Below are 21,749 nucleotides of genomic sequence, written 5' to 3'. Positions count from 1 at the left end.
GCATGGAAAATGAACGGCAACTAGAAGAGCAGCATCACGGGGGTATGCAATGAGTGTACTCCAGACATTGCCACATCACCAGAACACAAATAGCAAAAAGTCTAAGGACACCTTGAAGAATGTTTGAAATCGGTATAGAATGTTTTAACGAGTGCACTGATGCACAAGATAGCAACACTGACCTTAGCAAAGACCAGTGTTATCTTACATAACATCCAACTGCAAAGGTCAGTCAGTTGTAATTCATCTTTTTTTCACATCAGGTAAAATTTTTGAATCAACCTCTACAAAAACTTCATTTCTTACATGCCATATGAGGGCCAAAGCTGGTTTACTATTGCTTACTCGAAGGGCCACCAACAAGATACCAGTTAGGGAAGATGAAGCACAAAGGCCAAGATAGTATGATCATGTAAAACACTGCTATAAGAGAATAAAAGCAATGAATGTAGTTTCATAGACCAAGCTAAGCAGAGATAACCAAGGTGCATTTATATATGTTGGCATCCAAATAGTTTTCCATATGTAGAAATTAGCAACACAACCATGGAGTTTAATAAGTGTGTGAATAGTAGTTAAAGTTATGTGATGCATGAGGCAGTCTTACCAGGGATGGCTTCTGCACAACCAACATAATGCTTTATTCTTGGCATTTGCTACGAGTACAGCACACTTTTCAAGGACAATAAAAAATTTCATTCCTCATTCATTTAATACAAAAAGCAACCTTCTTTGCATTGATGCAATAACCTTAAACTAAAATGTTGTACTGAGAAAAAAACCTTTTGATATAAAACCTAAACAAGGCACAAACTAAAATAGGCTCAGGATCTCTCAACACCCTAACATTCCTTACTTCAAATGTAGTAACCCTTAAGACTGCTTAGGAACAAAGGTCACATTTTCTTGTAACTTTTCTTAATATTCTTGTGACTGACTCTTGAGCTTGCTACCCTTGGCACCGGCACTCTCGGTCTTCTTGGGCAACAATACTGCTTGAATGTTTGGCAGGACGCCACCCTGAAAAGATTTTGCAAACAGCACTTTTATAAACAAGCATTAACACAGCTATTTTTATGCAATACATGTGCAAACAACTTCATACAGAATGCAATTAATAAAGTAGCCTGATAAAATGTTCACGCATATTTTGCGTTAAAGATTACTTTATAATATTAAGATTCTACATCTGGGATGCTCATGATTAGCTCTTGATATTTAAACTAGGGATGCAGACTAAACTGCATTATGTCAGAAGCCTGAAAAAACATTCAAGCACATGTTGCATTAATTAAAGATTATCTATATTATAATACAGTTAGATTCTACATCTGGGAAACAAATGATTAACTCTGAGATTTAAGAACTTGGGCTGTGGTCTCAATGGCATTAGTATAACTAACTATTAACAATTTTTAAATGGCAGTAAAATAGTTCCCTCTACAACTAAAATAAAATCATTATGTCTTTAGGTAATAATATTGGAGTTGTTTAATATGAAAAAACAGAAAGGTGTATCCAAGCAATGGGCACCTTCAGCCAAAGGTGCCCGTGAGGAATCAAGAGTGTAAAGAACAGCCAGATAGATAAAAAATAAACGATGTAGTCAAGGAGCAGCTAACCGCCAACCTCCACCCCGAAAAGTAGCACAAAAGATGAAGAGTTAGATAGGTGGACAGTAATATGGAAATTGTAGGTACAACTCAGGTATGAAGACTTGCAAACATACCTTGCTAATATTAACAGTTAACAATGTGAAGGCTATGTAATAGATAAAACCCAATACTGTACGAAGTATTAACCAGGCACTCATCAGTCACCCGAGCAAAAATATTTGCTTGAGAGAAACAATTTTGGACATCAATTTTTACATCTAGATCACTAGCCTGGTCTGGCTTGATAACCATAAGCAGGACAGGAACATAATCAAATCACGATTCAATTTGCCTCATTTATCCTTAACTGAATTATAACCCAAATAACACAATTTGCAATTACAAAAGAAAACTTCATATCATGCCATTCAAAATCTTAACTCACATGAATGAGAGAATGATTTGCGTTTAAAAATTACGTTAATGTACTAAAGAAGAAGAACTATACCTGAGCAATTGTAACTCCAGAGAGAAGCTTGTTCAGCTCTTCATCATTGCGAATGGCCAACTGAAGATGCCTTGGGATAATACGAGTTTTTTTGTTGTCCCTAGCAGCATTACCTGTAAAAATGGAAAAACTACAATAAAACATATATATAAAGTTGGCATTACATTAAAACCCATTTCAGGATCTCCATACACAAGTAAAAAAACTACAGATTGCATTTAACCTTTTACACATTTTTACAATGTTTGTTTCTTGCCAGTCCAACTGTTTTTACAATACCTAATTTCCTCTTAAAACTAATTCCACACCTGACTGCTGTCTGTCTGTAAAGATTCAATATCTTTCATGGTTCAACCCACTTTGTTTACTGGTACCATGCAGATTTTGATGATTTATGGGACTATCTCCACTGAACAGAACTGGTTTCCCATTTGTTTTTTCTGGTACCAACAGCAGACCCTACATTTAATTCCATTTCTTGTGGGTCTGGTGGGTTCCGATCTCTTATGATACTTGTATCTATGCAGAAACATGCCGTGCATGCTTTCCAGAAGTTTCAGCCAATTATTTTTACAAATAATGAAGACATAGCGGTTTTTAAATGATGACGTCATCGTAACTGCGTCGTCTGTATGACTGAGTTTGACAGAATCGTTTTTGCGTGTTTATTTTTGCATGTATACAAGGATTTTTTCGAGATTCTATACATCTGGTAGCAATGAAAGGCAGTGTGAGAGGAGACTGCTCAGAGCGGCTATTTATAGGAGAGACTCAGAGAATGACTCTGTTACGCCACAGACGTCAAAGGAGTTACATGCACTTCGTCACTTGCGTTTGGTCACTAGCTATTTACGTTGTTTTTATAACTTCTTAGTGAACTTATAGCAATGCCTAAGTTACCTAAGATCAAGAAGGCTACTCAGCAACTAAGGCTAGCAAAATTAGCGAAGGCCAGGAGTGTGCTGAAAGAAAAACACAAAAATTCATTGTTATCAGCGTCCTCATTGTTTCGTCTCGCCGTCAACATCATTGTCTGGTGTCATGCTGAGGGTATTAGTACCACTTTTAGGGGTAGAACCAGGATCCTTGATGTAGAAATCAACAATAAAAGTACAAATAAAGTAATTATAATAATGTTGTTTTGACTTTTATAAGAAAAAAGCAAAATTTACATAGCAAATCTTTGGGAGCTCATAACTCAAAACATACTTATGCGCAGCATGTCGGTAACCATTACTCGGTTATTTATTATCCAATTTTAGAGAGAAAGATATCATTGGAAAGAGGAATAAAAACCCCATAATTCTGTGTGACAGAATTTTGATTTTTTTTAAAATAGATTTTTGAGTGTCTAAAAAAAAAATGTCACAGAATTGTTCTGTATATAAAGAAGTTTTTATGGTATGATTTTCAATACAACTGATGTCATTATTGGCGGAGAAATCGCTGCCTAATTTTTTTTTTTAAATCATAATTTTTGCTAATAAAAATGATATTGTTAAACTACAATAAAGTTTTGTACATACTTACCTGGCAGATATATACTTAGCTATAGTCTCCGACGTTCCCGACAGAATTTCAAATCTCGCGGCACACGCGACAGGTAGGTCAGGTGGTCTACTTACCCGCCGCTGGGGTGGCGGATGTACGAACCACTCCCGTAAGCTTGTCAGATTTTTCTCTTCCACCTGTCTCCTGAGGGGAGGCTGGGTGGGTCCGTTAAAGTCGTATATATCTGCCCAGGTAAGTATGTACAAAACTTTATTGTAGTTTAACAATATCATTTTTGTACATGAACTTCCCTGACAGATATACTTAGCTGATTGGCACCCTTGGTGGAGGGTAAGAGACAGCTCAATAATACAGGTAAGACGGGAAACAACTAATGTTGTAGGATATAAAAACCTTGGTTCTCACCTTTTCAGGATGAAGACTTCATAGATACTATCTCTGAGTCTGCATTGCCTGGAGAGCTACAGCTAGGACGGTGGGACCTGATGCTGAAAGACTCTCGGATCTACCACTGGGATATGTGATCCCCTATTGTGGTAGAATCCAAGTCGGATGCTGTTAGAGGGACCTTGTCCGCTTACTAACAGATCCTTACCACTACCTCTGCAAGGAGCCAAAACCCACCAGACCACCTAACCAAATACAAAGGGTTAATATTACGACAAAAAAGAGGTGCCTCCTGCAACCTCTTTCAGACAACCAAAAAACAACAATATAAAATATAGGGTAACATATAAAAAATTTACACAGGATAAGTTTCAGCTCCCTGCCCCAGCACCGAATCCGCCGATACGAAAGGACCCAAGGCGAAAGCATTTATCATATGTGATTTTTCCATCACGTAGGTAGTGGTTTGCGAAAACCGATTGGCATCTCCAAAAAGTCGCCTCCATCAAGTTCCGCACAGACATATTTTTTCTGAATGCAAGCGAAGTTGCGATGGCTCTCACCTCGTGAGCTTTCACTTTCAGTAGTCTAAACTGATCTTCCTTACAGGCAACATGTGCCTCTGTAATAAGGCTTCTCAGAAAAAAGGAAAGAGCATTCTTGCGACATGGGCCGAGTGGGGTCCTTTACGGAGCACCAAAGTACATCTTGATTAGCCTTAAGTTGTTCCTTCCTCTTAAGGAAATACTTCATAATTCTCATAGGGCAAAGAGTTCTTTCAGGCTCTCCCCTACTAGAAAAGATAAACTACGAACTTCAAAGCTCCTGGGCCAAGGGCGTGATGGGTTTTCATTCTTTGCAAGGAAACTTGGAAGAAACGAACATACCATAGAATCTTCCTTAAACCCTACATTGCCCTCAATAGCTTGGAGCTCACTCACTCTTTTAGCTGTAGCTGGGAGGGCCAAAAGGAAGATAGCCTTCTTCGTCAAGTCCTTGAAAGAGGCTAAGCCCAGGAGGTTCGAATCTAGACGATCCAAGGAATTGTAGGACTACGTCTAGATTCCAGTTCGGTACTACATGAGGACGCTTAATGGTTTCAAATGATCTAATAAGATCATGCAGGTCCTTATCATCGGATATATTTAAGCCTCTATGCCGAAATACCGCCGCCAACATACTGCGGTATCCCTTAATAGTTGACACAACCAGATGACATTCTTCTTTGAGGAAAATAAGGAAATCCGCAATTTGGGTCACAGAGGTACTGGAAGAGGAAATGTTCTTCCTCTTGCACCAACGTCTGAAGACATCCCACTTTGACTGGTATACACGCAAGGTGGAAGGTCTCCTCGCTCTTGCGATTGCTTTAGCAGCTGCTGCTGAAAAGCCTTTCGCTCTGACCAAACTTTGGACAGTCTGAAACCAGTCAGACTGAGAGCGAGGAGATTTTTGTGGTACCTGTCGAAGTGGGGTTGTCTGAGTAGATCGCTCCTTAGCGGGAGCGATCTTGGAAGGTCCACCAACCATTCCAGTACCTCTGTGAACCATTCTTGGGCCGGCCAAAAGGGAGCGATTAAGGTCATTCTCGTTGAATCGGACTCTACGAACTTCTTGATAGTTAGCCCCAGGATCTTGAAGGGGGGAAACGCGTAGACGTCGAGTCCGTTCCAGTCTAGAAGAAGAGCATCTATTGCTACTGCCTCTGGATCCGATATCGGAGAGCAGTAAGGATCCAGCCTCTTGTTCTTTGACGTGGCAAAGAGGTCTATGTGTGGCCTGCCCCATAACTTCCACAGGCTCTGGCATACATCCAGATGAAGGGTCCACTCTGTGGGAAGGACCTGATCTTTCCTGCTGAGGAGATCTGCTCCTTAACATCCTTTCTCCCTGCACGAACCTGGTGAGAAGCTTGATTCCTCTTTCTTCTGCCCACAGAAGAAGGTCTCTTGCTGTCTCGTACAGGGAGAAGGAATGCGTCCCCCCCTGTTTCCTGATGTATGCCAGAGCTGTAGTGTTGTCCGCGTTGACCTGCACTACCGATCTTCTGACTTTGGGCTCGAAAGCCTTCAGAGCCAACCACACAGCCATCAACTCCTTTCTGTTGATGTGCCAGGCTACCTTGTCCCCCACCCAGGTACCTGACACTTCGTTGGTTCCCAGAGTTGCACCCCACCCCATGTCCGACGCGTCGGAGAACAACACCAGGTTGGGGGTCTGTGATTGAAGAGACAGTCCCTTCGCAAAGAGGTTGGGATCTGTCCACCATAAGAGATGTTTCTTGATGTCCTGGGATAACGACAGGGAGAAACGTCAAATCCATGAGAACGACGACTCCAATTCCGATGAAGAAAGAATTGGAGCGGTCTCAGGTGCAACCTTCCTAGGGAAACGAATTGCTCCAGAGAGGAGAGTGTCCCCAGCAGACTCATCATCCCTCACTGTGCATACTTCTTTCCCTAAGAAGGTTGTTACTCTCTCGAATCCTCGGGCTATCCTTTCCTGCGAGGGAGGGAAAAACCCGAAACGAAAACTCAGAGAGTTCATCTGTATCCCGAGATACACACACTCTTGCTCGGGAATTAGGGATGACTTCTTGAAATTGACGAGAAGTCCCAAAGCCTTCGTCAATTCTAAAGTTACTTGTAAGTCCTTCAAACAACGATCTTCTGAATTGGCCCTTATTAGCCAATCGTCGAGGTACATGGATATCCTCACCCCTTTCAAATGAAGCCATTGAGCCACATTCCTCAAAAATCCCCGTGAACACTTGAGGGGCGTCGAGAGGCCGAAAAACACGAGCCCTGAACTGAAAATTTTCCCCCCCATCATGAATCTGAGAAACTTCCTCGAGGAAGGATGGATCGGTACGTGGAAGTAAGCGTCCTGAAAATCCAAGGAAACCATCCAGTCCCCTGGACGAAGCGCTGCCAGCACTGATGAAGGCGTTTCCATCGTGAACTTCTTCTTTTCTACGAAAGAAGTTCAGGGCGCTTACATCCAACACCGGTCTCCATCCCCCTGAGGACTTCGGAACTAGGAAAAGGCGGTTGTAGAAGCCCGATGAATGATGGTCTGTCACTAGTTCGATAGCCCCCTTCTCCAGCATCTGATCTACTGCTAGATGGAGAGCTTGATTCATGATGGGGTCTCTGTACCTGGCCGTCAGTTCCCTTGGGATGGTCGTCAAGGGAGGTCTTTCGACGAAAGGGATGAGGTAACTCTCCTCAAAATAGAAAGGGTCCAAGGATCCGCCCCTTTTTGGGCCCAGACTTCTGCAAACTCTAAGAGTCTGGCGCCCACCGTTGTTTTGAAGGACTTGCAAGTTATTTGGGGGCTTTAACAGACTTGGCGAAAGTCTTACCCCTTCTTGAAGGTCTACGACCTCTAAACGTAGAGGTTCTTGATGAAGATGCCCCTCGAAAGGGTTCTCGAACACTTCTTGCCTTTTCCTTCTTAGCCTTGGTAGGGAAGGAAGGGCGAGGTTTTCTTGCCGACTGTGCCAAAAGGTCCTGGGTGGCTTTGGCCGAAAGTGACCTCGAAATGTCCTGCACTCGATGTTTCGGGAACAACTGAGTAGACAGAGAGGAGCAAAACAGCAAAGAAGACCTCTGAGCATGGGAGACCGACTTCGTTAAGAAGGAACAGTAAACCGACCTCTTCTTCACGATGCCGGCCCCATAAAGGGAGGCGATTTCACTCGCTCCGTCTCTTACTGACTTGTCCATACAAGACACACACATAAGATCATCTGGTGAAATTGACTCTGGCACTTCAATTTTCTTGGCTAGGACTCCCAACGACCAATCAAGGAAGTTAAATACTTCTAGCACTCTAAACATACCTTTGAGCAAATGATCCAATTCGTTCATTGCCCAAGTCGTCTTAGCAGAGTTAAGGGCAGTTCTCCTTGTCGAATCTACCAGTGCCGAAAAATCCGAATCAGACGAAGACGGTAGACCCAATCCTAAGGGCTCTCCTGTTTCGTACCAGAAACCAGCGCGTCCTGATAACTTCGAAGGAGGAAAAGCGAACATCGTTTTCCCCGCTTCTTCTTTGGAAGCCATCCAGGAACCAAAACTCCTCAGTGCCTTCTTTCATAGAAAGAGTTGGCTTCATCCTCACACAAGAAGAACTCTTCGCTGTCTTCGCCGTTGAAAAAAGTGAGTGAGGAGAAAGGAGGAGCCGTAGGCGTAAGGGAATCCCCAAAAACTTGTAAAAGTAGCTCTGTAAGCTTCTTGTAAGAAGAGACAGCAGCAGAAGTGTTCGGTTCCTCATCCGAACCTTCTAGGACGTCTTGTCGAGGCGAGCGCGGAAGATCCTTAGGTGACGAAGGGATCCTAGCAGGAGTTGAGCGAGAGGTTGGAGAACGCCCTCTCTTAGAAGAGTTCACATCCACTGGAGAACGATGAGAAGATCTGGGAAGTATACGATGATACTCCCTCTTCGAGGTATACGGAATCTCAGCCGAAGGAGAGGTAGGGCTCCTACTCCGAGAATTCTCGGAAACATCCGCAGGGCGCTTACGAGGAGGCGAGCGCCTACTATACTCTATGCACCTATCCTGGGGCGAGCGGCTGCCAGGAGAAGAGCGCCTATCGAGAGCAGAGCGCTTGCGCGGCTCTCCATACCTGTCCAGTTGCGTACGATCAACGGAAGTTCGACTGGAAGGCGAAATGCGCCTACTAGGAGAAGCTGCTTGCGAGACTCTTGACGTCTAACAAGAGGGTAACATTCAGGAGAAGGGCGCTTCAAAACTAACGAGGCCCTACTTGGAGAAGGGCGCTTCCGGGATTCCTGGTGCCTACCAAGAGACAAACGGTCAGGAGAAGTGCGCCTAGAAGCGGGAGAGCGCCTACACGGAGAAGGGCTCTTGAAAGACTCTTGTTTGTCTGCCCTTAGGAGAATAATCAGGAGTATGACGCCTTAAAAGAGACGAGCGCCTACTAGGAGAGCTATGTGCAGTAGGCTCTTGGCGCCTACCTTGCGGGGAGCGGCTAACAGTAGGCCGCTCTATCATGCACACGACTCCTACCAGACTCTAGATGCCTGTCAGGAGAGAAGTCACGATCGATACTCGAGGAGAGTGACATCTGGAAGAAGAACGCCTACTTGTATAAGGGCGCCTTCTATAATCTTGAGGCTGCTGAGGAGAAGTCTCACGCGAGGGAGTTGAAGAAATCGCGTGATGAGCAGGTGCAGTGCGCTTACCGGAAGCGGGAATCCAATCTGGAGAAAAAAACTTCTTTCTCCATAGAGCGTCCTACCGATGTTTGGCGCCTTGAAATTGAAAGAGAGCCAGGCGAGCGCGAGGGCGCTCCCGCGAGCGAGGGCGCTCACGCGAGCCCCCACCCACCTTCATACGAAACCTCCCCATATGAACAGGAGAACGATCCTCTGAAGAGCGGCGCCTAGATCTCTTGATCGGAAGAGAAACGTCCTTCTTCCTACGTGATCTAACTGCTAGAGAGTCTGCTAGCGCCGTGATCTGAGCTTGAAGTCCCGCGAGTACTCGTAGGAGAATCTTCTAATTCTTCCTCGGAGCAGGCGCCGATGCGCGAAGGGCGCGAGCGAGAAGAAGAACGATCACAGGATTTCTTGTGTTTCTTCGCCTCCACCGACGATTCTTCCGGGAAAACCTCCGGACTAGAAAGCCAAAGGACTGCAGGGAGCCTTCCAAGCCCTCTTCAACGGGCGCGACGCATCCGGGGAGTTCAAACCTCTTTCTTCGGGAGAGGGAGACGACGAAGAGGAGAAGCATTGGCGTAGGAGCTCCTTCTTGTAGCGATCCGAGGCAGCCTGGGAGCGTACTTCAGGATCTGCCGAGGGGACGCCTGACCGGTGGGGGCTCTCCCTAGCCCTCCTGCGGCTTTCGACTTTCCTACTCCATGGAACTGGGAGTCTGGAAGAGGTCTAGGCCTAGAGGCACTAATTTAAGGAGCCGGTCAGACGCACCCTCCACAACACTGGGGACACTGCACTGATCACTAACACTCTCCTTACCTTCCAACTGACGAATCTTCTGATCCACAGAACGATTCTTGGCTTTCAGAGCTGCCGCCTCCGAAGGCGAATCTCCGGCTTCGGTGCGGGGAGCCGGGGCTGCAACTTGGGAAGAAGGTTCTAATTCTACGTTAGTACTATTAGGATCCACATCCAACTCACTCATTCTAGATCTGCTAGAACTTCTAGAGGAAGCCTTACGCACTCTATCACGTTCCAACTTCCTAACATAAGAAGAGAGAGCCTTATATTCTTCTTCATTCAATCCCTTACATTCACTACAAGGGTTAGCAAACGCACAATCATTCCCCCTGCATTTCATGCAAACCGTGTGGGGGTCTACCGAAGCTTTCGGCAACCTCACCTTACATCCTTCATTCACGCAAACCCTAAAACAACACCGAAGTTTTAACTACCGATTCTAGATCAGACATCGTTAAAGAAAATCAAACTCAAAATCAAACCGGTCCACAAAAGCGTATGCCAAGCCCAAACAAAGCGAATACGTCACCAAAAGAAGTCCAAATTAACTCCAGGCAAGCGAGAATCGAAAAACTATCGAGCGGAACCGACAACAGTTGTTATCGTTCCCGCGACAGAGAAAAATCTGACAAGCTTACGGGAGTGGTTCGTACATCCGCCACCAGCGGCGGGTAAGGTAGACCACCTGACCTACCTGTCGCGTGTGCCGCGAGATTTGAAATTCTGTCGGGAACGTCGGAGACTATAGCTAAGTATATATCTGTCAGGGAAGTTCATGTACAAAACCAAAGTTTTTGCTCAAATGACTTGAAATTTTTATATGATGAAGGCATTTTATATATATATATATATATATATATGAAAACTATCTATTTTGCATAAAAAAAAAAAAAATAAAAAAAAAAAAAAAAAAAAAAAAAAAAAAAAAAAAAAAAAACCCCATAGCGGATGGTCCCCTCAAGTACAGGCAGTCCCCAGGTTACGACGGGGGTTCCATTCTTGAAACGCGTTGTAACCCGAAATTTGCCATAAGCTGAAACATCGTCAAAAATCCTAAGAAAACCGTACTTTTGATGTTTTGGGTGCATTCAGTACTATGTAAACTGCATTCTTATTGCATTTTTCATAAAAATCCTTCAAATATTGATTTTTTTGTATTTTTGGTGTCATATTCCTTCTGCCAGATCAGCGTTGTAGGCGTCGTAACCCTGGAAATAATTTCTGAAAAGCGCCTTAACCTCAGAATGTTGTAACTCGGGGACTGCCTATATAGTGCGTCCTCGACTTAGGTAGAAACGTTCCAGCGCCACGCCATAAGATTTCCTCCGTAAGTCTTTAAGTCTATTTTTCACGATTAATGGCGCTTAACAGCATAGTAACATGTCAAATAAAGTTAGTGACTATTCTTGCTGTTAGCATCTTCAACAACGCTGTTACATCAGCAAGCATATGACCAGCTAGTAATTGTTTAGGGCAGCAAGTGCAAAAAGGTGTTAATGGAGGAGGGGAAGACACCTTCCATTCTTGAAGAATTGCTAGTAGGAGAAAGCCACCTCACAACAGTTTGAGTCATATATAGACAAGACAATGACTACTGTCCTTTACTGAAATGAATTTATTCAACAAGACATGATCAATAGTCACTTTTGTAAGCAAGCTTACTGAAGACATTAAACCACCAACTGATCCTCCCATTTTCACTAAATAAAGGCAGTCCCCGGCTGACGACGTTCTGAGGTTACAACGCTTTTCAATTATAGCTCATTTATCAGAAATTATTACCAGGTTTACAATGCATGTTCCAGGGTTATGATGCTTACAATGCTGATCTGGCAGAAGAAATTCCTCCAAAAATGCAAAATAATCATAATTTGAAATTTTTTTTAAGATGAAAAATGTAATAAGAATGCAGTATTACATAGTTTTTAATGCACCCAAAGCATGAAAAGTAAAGTTTACTTAGGATTTTTGACGATTTTCGGCTTACAACGCGTCTCAAGAGCGGAACCCCCGTCATAACCCGGGGACTCCCTGTATCATCAAGTTTTATCCCTTCTTATTTGTCCTGCAGAGGCTATTCCAAATTGTATAAGATTATATCATTAAGTTCCTTTCCTATCCTGGCTTTGCTTATCTGTCTCTAGTATTTATATATATTTTTATTACCCTGCTAAACATAACTACATCTAGACAGCATCATTTCCTTCCAAACAGACACCTACCAGCAAGTTCCAGCACTTCCGCAGCAAGGTACTCCATCACAGCAGCCAGATAAACTGGAGCTCCAGCTCCGACTCTCTCAGCATAGTTTCCTTTGCGAAGCAACCTGTGAATTCTTCCAACGGGGAACTGAAGGCCAGCTCGACTGGATCGGGACTTTGACTTGCCCTTCACCTTACCTGCAAGAGGTCAATCAGCATTATTATGGAACCATATACATATGATATACAGTGGACCCCCAGTATTCGCGAACTCACATTTGCGGATTTCCCTTTGGAATTCCCTGCATTATTCATCCCTGCCAATATGGGGGAAACCACTGTATATGTATAACTGAATCATGCAAGTTTGAGCGTGACGAATATATAAATACGTAAAGGTGAATGCCACGAAGGAGTGATACATATGACAAAGTTCATATCTTTTGAAGCGTTTTACCACTGACAGCAGTCATGTGTACAAAGGTTCATTTTTCCCTAATGCCAAATTTCTATTCTAGGAAAAAAAAAAAAAAAAAAAAAAAAAAAAAGTTACACCATTTGAATTTTTTTTTTTTTTTGTTTTTTTTTTTTTTGCATACAACCTAAGCCAGGCTTTTTATATATTATGGTATGTTTATGTTTGGTAATGTCACAAATGGCAAGAGTGGGCTACTAATTGCTTAGAGAACTAACTACCTATATCCTCATTTTGTCCTTTCGCCTAGAGTGGGTCTACCTTACGGCCTATAGGCCTAGGGTAATGGCTGGTCTATTTTATGTTAGATTTTCTGTAAAGTAGCCAATTCCAGACTATAGTTTTTTTTTTTTTTTTTTTTTTTGGGGACCTAGACCTACCTGTTCAAAGCATTCCTGGAATTATGCCTATTTGAACGATTGGTTTCACCCTAAAACCTTGGATGGGATAATTAAAAGGAGCAAAAGAAATGTCTGCAAAATATGTTTGTCATGTGGAATTAGAGTTCAGACCGAAAAAGGACTTTTACTAGCATATTTTCGTAGGAAAAATCTTAAAAATGCCTAAAACAGGTAGGCCTACGTCAAACAAAACTTCCCAGTTAAACCTGGTCTAAAAACATGCAAAGAACTAACTGCACAGCCTCATTCCCCCAGTAGCCAACCGGGACAGGTTACCATCTTTTTTGGGGGGCCACACCCCATCCAGGTCTGGGCACATTGCCCTGATGTTTTAAAGATTAGCTTTCAGTTTTCATTATTAAATCATTTCTTGTTTTTGTTTCTAACCACACAATTAGATACTAATCTTTAACAAGTTGGTTTATGTTAACTGTTAATAAAACTGTTTCCTATTTGAGAAAATAGTCTATCGTTGAACTTTCGTTTGTTTTAATTCAACATCTTACTTTTGTACAAAATAGAGAGCCTCCAAACGTGGACCGTTCTCTATATGAACAAATCATTAAGCCCCAAATACAAGTACTACGAATCAATTCTTAAAGATTAGTTTTTTTATCGATCAAAGCTTTCACTGCAAAAGTGGATAGAAGGCATTTTCTACTGGTGTCAGGGTTTGAGCGTATTGCAAACCACACAGTTTTTGAATGTTTTAAAAAAAGACAGTCATTGATATGTCAGTTTTTTTTTTTCGAGAAGTTTGCGCGAAATATTTTGGAAAAAAAAAAAAAAAAAAAAAAAAAAAAAAAAAAAAAAAAAAAAAATATTAGACTTGGTGGGCCAGAAATATCAGTGCAAATTGATGAGTCTTGCTTCAGCCACAAACCAAAACACCACAGGGGATGCGCTCCTCAGAATCCAATTCGGGTATGCTTTGGGTTACGTGGAGATAGTCTATTCGCGTAATGCTGAAACGCTATTACCGATAACTAAGAAAGTAGTTTTGCCAGGAACAACCATTCACAGTGATCAGTGGGGAGCATATTGCAACATTCAAAGGGACCTAGGATTCGCTCATCATACTGTAGGGTAAAAAACCGCATGGTACAGGGGTGGACCATGTACGATCAATGTGTACAACCCCAAAAAAAGTACATTATAACGCGTCCCGACACCGGAGATGGGCATCAGACAAGACTTGTTGGTGAGAAACGGAGCTAAAGACCTCTACACCGGTGTCAGGACGTGTAATAATGTACTTTTCTTTGGGTTGTACACATTGATCGTACATGGTCCACCCCTGTATCATGCGGTTTGTTTACCCTAAATCACTCGTTAAATTTCGTTGATAGAGCTACCGGAGTTCATACTCAATCAATCAAGAGTTACTGGAATAAACACAAAATATGAATAAAACGCATGCTCGGATGCAGAAGGGAATTGTTGAACTCTTACTTAAAACAAATGTTTGTGGAAAGAAACCACAATGACAAATTTTATAGGTTTTGTGAAACAGTAGCAAATCAATATTGTTTTGATTAAATTCTTCATTTATATTTTGATATGTAATCATGAAATATAATATGTATTCATTTAGTATAATTTTTAACTATATTATGACGTATCCATTTTAAAGATATTTATATTTTATTATAGGGAAGGTTATGTCCATTTACATGAACCAGTCTTGGTCAACGACTTGCTGGAATCAGGCCGCGCAACTAAAATAATTTTACCATTGAAAATACAGGTTTGTCTATAAGAATTGAAGTTCGAATTGGAAGCGAACCTTAGCACTTCTAATTAATAGGGTACAATGACCGAGCAGCAACATAGCGGCCACCTCACTCGGAGCGCACCCACCTTCCTAAAAAAAGTACTGTAATCCGCTGCCATGGGCATCAGTCAAGCGTTGCGGCCCATCGAGACAGCACACCAAGACCTCTACGCTTCTCTCAAAGTAAAGCGTTTAACCCAAAATTGCAACATAGTAGTTCAAGCGCCTGTTTCAGGAAGTGGCTGCTGTCACCACTCCGTCGTTCATCCTAGGGATTTGCGGGGGGGGGGGGGGGGGGGGGGGGGTCAGTGGACCTGGCAGTGTCCAGCATATTAGCCTCTGGGGGGTTAATTATAGTTGACCAACAAAAAAATACCATAGGCTCGATTCTCAATTACTAGCAACCATAATACGTACTGGGCTACAGAGAAATATATACCTAGGCTAGGCCTGGGACAAACAAATCTTTCCGATCAGCCGAAATCTGGGCCCAAAATTACTGTCCGGAACTGGCTGGAATCAAAATACAGTCGGGAATAGGCGGGACTCAAAATATAGGTAGTAGTGGGAATTGGCGAGCCTTAAAATACCGTCTGGAATCTTGTGGAATCATACCGTTGTCCGGAATTGTCTGGGCTCAAAATACCGTTTGGAATTGACAAGAGCTCTCAAAATACCGTCCGGAACCGGCTGGAATCATAACGTCCGGAATTGGATGGGTTCAAAATACTGACGGGAATTGGCTGGGCTCAAAATGTAGTCTGGAATCAAAATACAGTCTTGAATTGGCTGGGCTCAAAATACCGTCCGGAATTTTTATCTAGGCCTATACCTAGTAGACGTCCTCTAGGCGAAAGGAAATCTAACAATATAGGATAAACTAAATAATAGTTGGTCGCCATTTGTGATAAGTACTTAATACAATATTTACATATTTATAGTTATATATATAATAACAATGATGACAATATATAGGCTATACCTATGCCTACTAGCTAAAAGGTAAATAAAATAGTAACGGTAACCTGAATTACGTTGTACTTAAGACACGAAAATAAGTTTGTTTACATTGCAAAGAATTAACTTTTAAAAATGTATTTAAATAAATTAATTACAAAATACGTTAATTAAATAGCAAGAATACAAAACGAACTAGGTATTCAATATATCAGGAAGTAAACAACGGATTAATTTATTGCAAAAGGAAATAATCTTTAATTCCACATAATAAACAAACAAAAAACAAATTCATACGTACCACCTTTGCCACGACCAGACATGACTGGAGAATAATATTAGAACTAATAATAATAAAGCTTATCCGGAAGAGCAGGTTTTATTTACGTTCTTCTACAACGGCTGCTAAGACGACTCTGCCCAACCACATTGTTACCCCGCGATGGCGGTAAAAAGGGAACCCGTTAGGACAGTCGCTTCGACCAATCAGAAAGCCGATTGGCATCCGCTGACCAATCGGCGCCCAGATATTTCGCGGGGACTCCGAAATCGGAGGCGAGCGCCCGATGTGATACGGATAAAAGTGGAATGTGGCTCAAAATATTACACAAAGATGATAATTTATAAATTTTTACATTACAAATATAATATAGTTCAAGATATACGTTGTATATAATTTTTATAATTTCAGAATACCATTACAGACTATAGTTTTTAGAATTTATGGAGGTGCAAATTATCGAGATATATGCGCTTTATATGACAGTTTTAGAATGTCAAAGTTCATTTATTTATTAATTCAGAAAATAAAATAACGCTTAATAGAGTAAAATAATGAATGAAATAACACAATTCTATCCCAAACCCACAATGGCCACATCGCCCGAGGCCATATTTTTGTAAACAAACCGAAACCGAATCCCTCTAAGCTCACGTCAGTCACACGTAGTCTCCGACGAACTGTAAAGATCGAAAAGAACTATAAATCTCCCATAACAAATCTTTCACGGGAATATCATTCCTTTTTATGCGGCGAGATGGAATTGGTTTCCATAGTAACGGAGAAGCTCCTGGGAATCGGAGTCTACGACTACTACGACGTCAGCTGTGATCATCTCTTGGTACCAATCAAAGGTAAACACGCGTCTGCGTTGATCATATGATCACGTTGATCCTCATATGTACGTTTTGTTCGAATGGATTATCTAAATTAAATTAAATATATTTAATAGCTATCTGAGGGAAATGGTTTTAGCGTGATTTTTTGTGCTTTATTAAGACTTAGTTAGGACTTGGTAATCTTTTCCTTTTATATATATACAGAAATTAATACCAGTTTTGAATTTTGTTCGAATGGATTATTTAAGATGTTAAATTATTAAATATAATTATTACCTATCTGAGGGAATTGGTTTTAGTGTGAATTGTTGTGCTTTATTAAGGATCTATAGTAGTTAGGAGTTTAGTAATACTATAGGTATTTCCTTTTATACTAGCTAGTATAACAACATTAGTAATACGCTTTTATTACGGGTGTACAGTTAGCAAGGAGTTTAGTTAGCCTATATTTTCCTTATATATACAGACTAATAATACGTTTTTATTAAGGGTTTACAGGTAGGATTTGGTAATCTTCCTTTTATATACAGACATTAAATAGTACGTTTTTAATGATTGCTCAAGTTCACGTCCGTCAGAAATGGCCGTGGATTGACTTTTGCTCTTTTGCTGTGAATATTATTCGTTGTCCTTCTTATCCTACGGCGTCCTACATCACGAATTAATCTAGACGAATTCCCTGCAGTGATTTATAGCTAAATTATATAGTTAAAGGTAAAACGGACCTATATTACCTAGGTAGGTCTTATGCCTTTGTAGATGTTTGAAATCGTTCTTGTTAGATGGCGTGTCATTTGGTGGTCATTTACTATACTACTACCTGTTTGAATAATTATCCTATGACATATGCTGACGTAATTTGGTTATGTCCTATGCTAGCATACCTAATTAAATTTGCCCTATGCTAGCATACTTAGGTTAGTATGTTCTATGCTACCATAAGGTTATGTCCTATGCCAACATACCTACCAACTTACCTAAGTTATGTCCTATGGTAGCATACTTAGGTTATGTCCTATGCCTGCATACTTAGGTTAGGTATGTCCTATGCCTGCATACTTAGGTTAGGTACTATGTCCTATGCTAGCATACTTGGTTTATGTCCTATGCTAGTATAATTAGGTTATGTTGTATGCTAGCATACTTAGGTTAGGTAGCCTATGACCTATGCTAGCATAATTACCTAGGTTAGCCAAAGTCCTATGCTACTGTAATTAGGTTATGTCCTATGCTAACATGATTAGGTTAATCACAGGCCTAACCTTACGTCTTTACCTAACTGTGGGAGGACTGGAGTGACATGATAGCTTAGCTTAGTAGCCTATTCCATGGTTTTAGCCCCCATAATACCTAATGCAATCTGTAAATCTAGCTAATAAGCCCATGGCGGGTATTTCTTTGGAATTAGCAGTTTCCTATAGTATTTCGGTTGCTTATTTAGTGGCTGTCTTATTCACGGTACCGTTCCTTGCAGTCCATTCTGAGTTATTGCCTAGAATTACCTACCATGCAATCTACGAGGCTAGAGGGTATTGGCACATGCAGACCCAACCTAGATGCAACCTTCTGTGCACTGCACAGTCGTCTTCTCGTCCTGGTCATTTGCAAGGTTCATCACTGGAGTGCAATGATGAACCTCACCTTGGGGGAACTGCCTTTAGCCTATAACCCTTTATAACCCCACTAAATGTCAATTATCCTGAGGGAATGCCTCAACCATAAGACTGAGATTATATGTCTTAAGTTTTGGGTCCATATTTGCAAATATCTTCTTATAAAGCAGTGGTTCTCAAACTTTTTAACTCCTCGACCCCCTTATGAAGTTGAAGATATTCTATCTACCCTCTAGACTAGCATTTAATATTTAAAAAAAAATGTCGGAATCAATTAGAGTATAGTATTAGTTTAGTACTTGACATTCAGTATGATAACAAAAGTAACACCTAGTGAGAAAATATGTTTGGAACTGTATATGTACGATTATATGTAACTTAATTCTCCAACATGTTAAGCTGGCCTCACACTAGGCATTTTTTTCTCGAGCAGCGAGCCGTTGCTGCCGAGAATGAAAAACCGGGAGCTTTTAGCTCGAGATTCTTGCTTCCGAACAGGACGGAAAGCAGCCAGCACGAGCCGCGAGCCACAGCATAGTGTAAACAAACAAGATGGCTGCTGCTGATAGACGTACTCTCCTGAGCCACTCTTGAACCCACAAACGTTTTTTGTTACTCTTGCATTCACGTAAGTTTCCGAGAAATAAACCCCACTGCAGCGCATCTTGCAACAGTCCGACAATTTCTGGGCGCCATGATGATATCAGATGATCAGTTTTGTTTACTTTTTCCTACGGCTCCTCGAAACCACGAGTTCCTAGTGTGACGATACAACACTTTTGCTCGCGAGCATCGGCTGGATGCTGGCCAAAACCACGGAGCAAGAAAATGACGTGTGTGATACCAGTTAGTTATTTATCGGCCCCCTTTTGACCCCCTAACTGTTCATAGACCCCTAAGATGATCCTAATGACCCCTGGGGGTCGATACCAACCACTTTGAGAACCCCTGTTTTAGAGAGTATTAAGCCAAATTCTAAAAGAGATTTTAAGCTACCTACATTGTTTTATACTTGTAATAGGTGTCTAGGTGACATGTAGATAACAAGCCAAGTAGCACTGTTAGGTACTATGTCATTGTGTTTTCCAGATACCTAGTAGCCTATGTATTAGAGGAGAGGTCAGTCAAAATCATTGAGCAAAATTGGTGGTAATGCTGCTGTCTTCAGGCTACCTCCAGTGGCAGATTTAAGGGGGGACCTCCTGGTCATGTGCAATCCCCCTTCCCCTTGGATATGAATAATAGAACATTGTTTTCTTTCATTAAATCAATATTAGTAGCAAACATTTGCTTAGTTAATGATTATTTCAACAGCAACTACTAATGTGTGTCCATATATGTGTGTGCATTTGTTGATATGCACTATATTTGTGCACATTTTACGTATGTTAATCCCAAGTGCCCCCAGTTTAAGATTTCTAGGTCCGCCACTGGCTACCACCACATTTCTTATGCAACAGCCAATTTGTGTTAGTATCTTGAGGCCTGGACTGTAGTTTAAGGAGCCACTAATCTCCTGATTATACGAGACTAAGCTTCTAAACACCAGCAGCTAAGGTAATTGCTTAATTGGTGCACAGCTTGACTTTCTTTACAAGTGAAGTTTATGCCGAGACCATAATTGCCATGAGGGTTTTTCCAGAGGTAAACGCACCTGTGAAAATCTGAAGACATGATAGTCAAGAAGCGCTGGCCTCCATGGCCAGAAGCTGAGAACACTGGGACAACAGATTGGTGGAAGTGGGAAGAGGAGGTATATCGTAGCAAAAGAAGAAATAAAGGAATGTCAGGAAAAGAGTAAGGAAGAGTGTCAAAAGCCTGGCATTTTGCCATAGTTCTTGATACGTGTATACTGTTTCGTTAAAGGATTAATGCCCTTTCATGTACAGCATTAATGTCCCCATGCTGATGTTTTTAATAACTTATGTTAAGATATAAAAGTAGGAATTGTGATGAGAAAATTTGGTCTATTCAGCATTTTTAGATGAGTGGAGCAAGATCGGAAGTAGTGAATATGCCAGACCACTCTTTGTATATGTGGCAAAAGGAAATGGACTCCACGGAAAGAGGAGGATCCAACATTAGACTTGTCTGGCTAATCCATGAGGGGTCTTGTTTTTCTCTGGCGATGCTATCTCAAAGGATTATCGGTGTCTTGGCAAACTGTAAATTGCCATCACCGGTTTTGTCATATCCAGAATTGTTTATATAGTATACCTTCAGCCCCTAGCTGCAACCCCTTTCGTTCCTTTTACTCTACCTCTTGTAACATTCTCTTTCTTCCATCTTACTTTCCAGCTCTCCTAACAATTGATTCATAGTGCAACTGTGAGGTTTTCCTGCTGTTGCACCTTTCAAACCTTTTACTGTCAACTTCAGTTACAGCATTGACTGACCTCACAGATCCCTGTGCTTGGCCTTTAGCCTAAATTCTATATCGTGATATACCCTCAGCTCTATATTCTGATATTTGCCTATTTTCAGACATGTTGCTGTCACTCTGCATAAACGTGGTGATGTCTGTCGTCGGGTTCAGTGCAGTCATCAGAACTATACCATTGGTGTCCTCCATGTTCATCGATGCAGGTCTATTTGGACGAGACCTTTGTAAAAAGGAGCGTGACAAAAAAGTGTAAGTGGTTTTTTTGTTGTTAGGTTAACCTGGCCTCATGCCAGACCAACCTCTTGCTCAAATAGGCAGCCTGTAAAGGAAATGTATGTAAGCTTATGTAACCTCTGAGTAGGTTAAAGTTTTCTTACTTTTTCTAGTGTAAGCATTTGTAGAATAGTATACTTATGAAGTTCAGTGCATTCCATGAAAGATTACATTGTTCAAAAAAGCCATCAAGTTGGCTTTTGTAATTTTATTTATTTCATAGATTTTGTTTAATTTATTTTGAGATGTGTTCATACATAGTAGTCACTAGCTTACAAATGTCATAGTTAGAGGTTTGTGTATTTCTCGAAGTCATGAATTCCAAGTAACCTTATATTTTTTTCCAAGCTTCTTTCTGTTGGATGATCTTTCTTCTCACACTGTACAGAAAGCTGTAGTGTGAAAGAGGGAATGATTTAGCTAGAGGTATGTATGAGGTGCATTTGTATTGATTCCCTGCCATGTGTGGCCAGAATGGCTTAAGATGGGCTTCCATGGATAAGGGGATGATCAGGCAAAATCCTGCTGAATTCAGAGACAAGATCTGGGGTGAGAAATGCCAGGTG

The 21,749-nt window shown here is 41.4% G+C and overlaps 2 protein-coding genes across 7 annotated transcripts in view; one reads left to right on the top strand and one right to left on the bottom strand.

The window, feature by feature from the left end:
- Positions 1-693: 693 nt before the first annotated feature.
- Positions 694-16,254, bottom strand: LOC135199439 (histone H2A-like). The gene is made up of 4 exons (XM_064227479.1): positions 16,097-16,254; positions 12,210-12,386; positions 2,104-2,216; positions 694-1,020 (listed from the first exon to the last, which is right to left on the bottom strand). Exons 1-4 carry the CDS (start codon positions 16,116-16,118, stop codon positions 919-921), a joined length of 414 nt encoding a protein of 137 aa, XP_064083549.1. The 5' UTR covers positions 16,119-16,254; the 3' UTR covers positions 694-918.
- Positions 16,255-16,582: 328 nt separating this feature from the next.
- LOC135199438 (UDP-N-acetylglucosamine--dolichyl-phosphate N-acetylglucosaminephosphotransferase-like) overlaps positions 16,583-21,749 on the top strand; it is a 60,555-nt gene continuing 55,388 nt past the window's right edge. The window contains exons 1-2 of one of the 6 annotated variants that reach the window (XM_064227473.1): positions 16,583-16,929; positions 21,012-21,159. In XM_064227473.1, coding sequence (XP_064083543.1) covers positions 16,833-16,929; positions 21,012-21,159 — 245 coding nt within the window. In that variant the 5' untranslated portion in view covers positions 16,583-16,832. Of the gene's footprint in view, positions 16,977-17,264; positions 17,413-17,456; positions 17,653-19,428; positions 20,325-21,011; positions 21,160-21,749 lie in introns of those variants that run through there. The other 5 variants (XM_064227474.1, XM_064227476.1, XM_064227477.1 and 2 more) reach the window with 5 other exon arrangements.

Source organism: Macrobrachium nipponense, chromosome 25, assembly GCF_015104395.2.
Source record: "Macrobrachium nipponense isolate FS-2020 chromosome 25, ASM1510439v2, whole genome shotgun sequence".
In the NCBI taxonomy this organism is placed as follows: domain Eukaryota; kingdom Metazoa; phylum Arthropoda; class Malacostraca; order Decapoda; family Palaemonidae; genus Macrobrachium; species Macrobrachium nipponense.
This window is presented reverse-complemented; position numbering and strand designations above follow the sequence as displayed.